The sequence below is a fragment of the Siphateles boraxobius genome, unplaced genomic scaffold, assembly GCF_051911475.1.
Source record: "Siphateles boraxobius isolate OS27281-9 unplaced genomic scaffold, OSU_SipBor_1 54, whole genome shotgun sequence".
NCBI lineage: Eukaryota > Metazoa > Chordata > Actinopteri > Cypriniformes > Leuciscidae > Siphateles > Siphateles boraxobius.
In genome coordinates this window covers 1,299,218-1,305,000 of record NW_027509180.1, presented here as the reverse complement: position 1 = coordinate 1,305,000, position 5,783 = coordinate 1,299,218, and the positions used below count along the sequence as shown (strand labels likewise).

The window sequence follows — 5,783 nt, the reverse complement described above, 5'->3', positions numbered from 1 at the left end:
TGATGATGAAGATGATGATGATGAAGATGATGATGATGATGATGATGATGATGATGATGATGATGATGATGATGATGATCTTGACACAAGACTCAAATCACAGACTCTTCAATCATCATCTGAGTTTAAAGGGAGAATCTGCCCTTTTTATATTGACCACATAATCATAAACTTACCATGAAGAACATTCAGAGAAAAACGTGCATCAGTTCCTTGTCGTCTGTAATTCACATATTGTTCGCAGCTGTAAAATCCATAATCTTCTTCTGTGACATTCTTGATGTTCAGAGAGCAGTCAGACTCCAGACTCAGTCTCTCATGTCTCTCTGTGTCTTTATTCTTTATCCATCCAGTAATCAGTTCAACTCTCCATGAATCACTGAAGCTGTTATAGTGGATCCATGTAGTTGATTTGCAGTCAGAAAGAGTTTTATTACAGGACAGAGAGACATTTACACCAGATCTGATGAATTTATTCACTCCACTGATGTCTGAAACCCAGTATACCTCATTTATCATTATGATATATATTAATAAATGAAAAAATAAAATATAACAGCATAAAAAGCCGAAGTTTTAAATCATAGTATTTTTCCTCACTTAAAGCAAACAACACACTCTCCAGAATAAACTATTAGTCTTTATCAGAGAGCTGTTCAAATCACTGACACACTCTTAATATGAAGATAATGCTTCATCATCAGATGTTTGAGTGACACTATGTCCAGTATCAGGAATAATACAGTATGATCTGTGTGTATCAATACACTACTCTGAGATCACAACGTGAATGTCTGCAAGAATAAACTGAGCATGTTCAAATGAACTCTTTCCAGACTAATTCCACTAAATGTCTTTAGAGAAAATACAGATTTCTTTACCTGTGAGAAGTGAAGCAGACTGATCTCATGAAATGGCGTATGTATGACACGCCAATTCGTATTTCCATTTTTGGCGTGCTATCAACACGCATAATCGCTTTTCAGCGTGTTTATCAACGCCTTTGACTTAACGTTATATTACTGTATTATGTATATATAGATATATGACCTACCCCAACCCCGTCCCTAAACCTACCCGTCACTGGGGTTAATACCATTTATGAGTGTTCTCCTACCATCCTAGGAAAAAAAAGATCGCTCCACAGATGTAGATATAGATTTTGCTTCGTTTCGCTCGGACATTTAACGGCGTACACATACACGCGGAATCACTCGGACATTTAATGGCGTAGACATACACGCAAAAGATTTCGGCGTGGACATACACGCGGATAGCTCAAAATGCGTATAGATAACACGCCACTTGACTTGAAAGTGGCGTGTATGTTTACGCAAAGTCATGATGTCATGTTGAGTGAAGAGAGAATGATCAGTCCCAGCAGACACAGATCACACTTATCAGACATTTCTGTTTCTGTCAGTCTTCCTCTTCCTTATATATAGTTACAGCTCCTCCTCTTCATTATATATAGTTACAGCTCCTCCTCTCCATTATATATAGTTACAGCTCCTCTTCATTATATATAGTTACAGCTCCTCCTCTTCCTTATATATAGTTACAGCTCCTCTTCATTATATATAGTTGCAGCTCCTCTTCATTATTTATAGTTACAGCTCCTCCTCTTCATTATATATAGTTACAGCTCCTCCTCTTCCTTATATATAGTTACAGCTCCTCCTCTTCTTTATATATAGTTACAACTCCTCCTTTTCATTATATATAGTTACAGCTCCTCGTCTTCATTATATATAGTTACAGCTCCTCCTCTTCATTATATATAGTTATAGATCCTCCTATTCATTATATGTAGTTTCAGCTCCTCCTCTTCATTATATATCGTTACAGCTCCTGCTCTTCATTATATATAGTTACAGGTCCTCCTCTTCATTATATCTTCAATGGAAGAGAGTAGGATCAGTTTCCTTATTAGGTCAACATATGATGTTCTCCCATCACCGCAGAACATAAACCTTTGGGTAGGAGAGGATCCCTCTTGTCGTTTGTGTTCATCACCTGCCACATTAAGGCACATTTTGACAGGATGTAAGGTGGCTCTTATCCAAGGTCGGTTTACTTGGCGCCATGACCAAGTATTGCAATGTTTGGCTTTAGCATTGGAAGGCAAGCGTAGTATGACCAGTAAGTTGCTGCCTGTTCTAGCAAAACATTACACGCAGAAGACAATATTCCTCCGCCCAGGCGAGCAACCACCAAGAAAAGATGCTAACACCAATTCTCGCCCAGGACAACTGGAAGCTGCTAGGGACTGGAAGATGCTGGCTGTTCTTGATCAACGGCTTATTTTTCCACCTGAGATTGCCACCACTAACCTACGACCAGATATTGTTTTGTGGTCTGGATCAGCACGCATTGTTCAAATGATAGAGTTAACAGTGCCATGGGAGGATGCGGTAGATGAGGCATATGAGAGGAAGAAATTGCGGTATGCTCATCTGGCCACTGAAGCAGAACAGCGAGGATGGAGAGTCCAGGTTTATCCAGTGGAAGTGGGTTGTCGAGGTTTTGTGGCACACTCTACAACCCGGTTCCTCAGAGACGTCGGATTCAGTGGCCAAGAGTTGCGCCGCACAGTAAATAACTTATCTGAAGCAGCAGAAAGGAGCAGCAACTGGCTGTGGTTGAGACGGAAAGATTCTAGCTGGCTGTGTACAGGCCGCCATGCTATGGTTTCGTAGGATTATTGAAAACTTGAAGAGTCTGTTGGTTTATTTGTATAGGTTGTATAGTATTTACAGTCATTACGTTCCTGTGTATATTGCGTGAATGACGGGTGGTTGGGCAGATGTTGTGTTTTGCTGTAGGTAGTATGCCATACAGAACCGTTGCCACTGAAACTGCATTTAACGCACCAGTGGGGCTCGACAGCCTTAGTCAAACGGGTTGGCGCGTATGGTTGGGTTGCGGAGAGATTGTGAGATTGTGGTTAGGTCTCAGCAGCAAGAGGGAAGTAGAGGTCAGTAAGCTGGGCTGAGTTGAGTGGGGGACGGAGGGGGGTGACTCTGGGACGCCAGAGTCACTGTCGAGCCCTCTTGAGGTGTCGTGGGCTAGTCGACGAAACCCTGAGGACGGAAGGTGCCCACTTGAAGACCCTAGAGATGTTCCCTACTCCGCTCAATCCAGAGGGTTGTTATGGGGGGACCGCACTGTGGTTGCAGCCGTTGTGTGTGCTGACGCGCAAATACACTAAAGCTATTAACACCAGACAGAAGGAGATTCACGTCACCAGATGGAAAGAAGCGTAAATTGATGGAGAAGCAGAGGTTACTGTAAAGCTACGTCTTAGTTGGTGCTTACCTTGGCGAAAGCCGAGTACAAATCAGCATGAAGTTTTAACATCTACTCTCGTGTAATGGAAATCGTAGTTACAGCTCCTCCTCTTCATTATATGTAGTTACAGCTCTTCCTCTTCATTATATATAGTTACAGATCCTCCTCTTCATTATATGTAGTTTCAGCTCCTCCTCTTCATTATATATAGTTACAGCTCCTCAGAATGAAGGATGAAAATAATCATTATTGCTAATATAAGTTTAAATGTTGAGCTAAGTGAACCTGAAGGTAGTGATGGTGAGATGAAGCTTCATGAAGCTTTAAAGCTTTCCAGCCTGATGTGTTTATCAGTGGTTGATTTTATATGAGGTTTATATATGAGGTAGCGTTTATCTGGAGTTTACTGAACACTTGGATGAGCAAAAACATGACACACTCCAGCACTGCTAGCTCAGCCCCCGCCCTGTGCTACTCACTACAGTCTGATTTTGCTGAACTAATACTGCCACCTAGGGGACACTTCTAATATGACAGAGATAACCTTCCCCATCTACAACACTCCTCCCCCTTAAGCTATTGCCTTCTTCCTGGAACAAACATCTCAACAGAATACACTTCTTGTGAAAAAACAAAACAACAACATACATCTCACTGCACCAAATCAATTAAACATGTGTCAGTCATTCCTGTTTTACTCTGACACTGAGTAACAATCAACACCAAAGTACAAGGCACAATTTTTTTTTTTTTACACTCATAGTCCTTCAAATAACTTGGCTTTGACACAGGTTTCAACAAGCAGCGTGCCGGTGCTGTCGAAGATTGTGACTGCATTTGAGGACCTGGAGGTTGAGTGTCCATCACTGATGGCTTGGCCTTTTCTGAAGCAGGTTTTGCCCTGAGTGTTTGCTTCTGGAATAGTTTCCCTGCACACTCAGCACAACCACTGGAAGAAGCATGAAGTGATGTATTCGATCCCGTTTATCTGCAGGAGTTCTCTGAATTCTGCACTCACAAAACATGAGCCGTTATCGGACACAATTGTCTCTGGTATTCCTTGATTGCTGAAACTCTTCCTTAGACACTCAATCGTGCTGGCTGAAGTCGAGGTCGTTACAGGGTAAACATCCATCCATTTGGAGTGAGCGTCCATCAGGATCAAAAACATGTGTCCCATAAAAGGTCCCGTATAGTCAATGTGTAACCTTTTCCATGGTTTGCTCGGCCACTCCCAGGGATGAAGTGGTGCTGGAGCTGGAGAGTTATGGTGTTCTTGGCATGCGACACATGTTTTACCTACAGCTTCAATGTCTGCATCTAACTTAGGCCACCAGAAGTAGCTTTGCGCTAATGCCTTCATTCTAGTGATGCGGATGTGAGCGTGATGTAGCTGCTGTATCAAGGCGTCCCGCCCCGGCGGCACCACTGAGCGCGAGCCCCACAGTACACATCAATCTTGCACACTTAACTCTGTTTTCCTAACCATTCTACACATTGGTTGGAAAGCTGGGTCCCGGTCTTGTGGACGTTGGACGAACTGCATCACTCTGGACGACACCGGATCTCTGCTTGTCCATCTGCTCATTTCAGCTGCCGAGACGAGGGCCACATTCTCCATCATCAGCACTCGCTCCTCCTGCTCTCTCTCCACAGACTGTTGAGGTAGAGGGAGTCGACTCAACGCATCTGCATTGTTAAGATGTTTTCCTGGCTCGTAAACAATCTCGTACTCATACGCTCTCAAGGTTACTGCCCAACGCTGTATACGAGCGGAAGCCATTTGAGGCACAGGCTTCATCTCATTGAAGAGAGACAGTAAAGGTTTGTGGTCAGTGCAAATGACAAACCTTCTTCCATATAAATATTTGTGGAAACGCTGAATGCCAAATATCACCGGCAGACCTTCTGTGTCCAGTTTTGAGTAGTCCGATTCAGCTGACGATATCGAACATTACAGACTGAAAGGGAGCGGGTGCTCTCATGTGAAGTGTCACTGTATACAGCAAACTGAAGATGTTCTGTAAACTTCACCTCTATTGAAGACAATAGTGTCATTATCCAGGTCAATTATTCTTTGTTCTCATACAAAAAGGTCAAGTACAGTTTGATTGACAGTATTTTCAGAATATTAATTAACTGAGCGAGCCGAATGTGGCAGTGGCAAGAAAACAAAACTCATCTTTTTTTTACATGTCTGAACATTCTTCAAAAAATGTTGCAAGTGATTTACTACAGTAAATACATGTTACAAGGTGTTCATGTAAAATAAAGTGTTACCCAAAGTAATTGCAGTTTAGGAACATTGTTTCACAGTGAAACACAATATACAGTGTTTGATCTAAACATTTGACTGCAGATTGTTTTGTAAACGAGGCATAATGTAATGCACAGTTTGTGAATAAACTGTAGTTGAAACATGAAGCACAACTGTACTGGATCTGACAGCAGCTGCATCACAAACCGCAAGTGAACAACTTCATAATCTTCAT

General features: G+C 42.2%; 1 protein-coding gene across 1 annotated transcript in view; it reads right to left on the bottom strand.

Moving 5' to 3' along the window:
- LOC143714393 (uncharacterized) overlaps positions 1-1,408 on the bottom strand; it is a 2,238-nt gene extending 830 nt beyond the window's left edge. The window contains exons 1-2 of the mRNA XM_077205500.1: positions 1,354-1,408; positions 177-497 (exon numbers count right to left, since the gene is read on the bottom strand). Of these exons, the coding sequence (XP_077061615.1) occupies positions 177-497; positions 1,354-1,408 (376 nt within the window). The remainder of the gene's footprint in view (positions 1-176; positions 498-1,353) is intronic.
- Between the last annotated feature and the right edge of the window lie 4,375 nt (positions 1,409-5,783).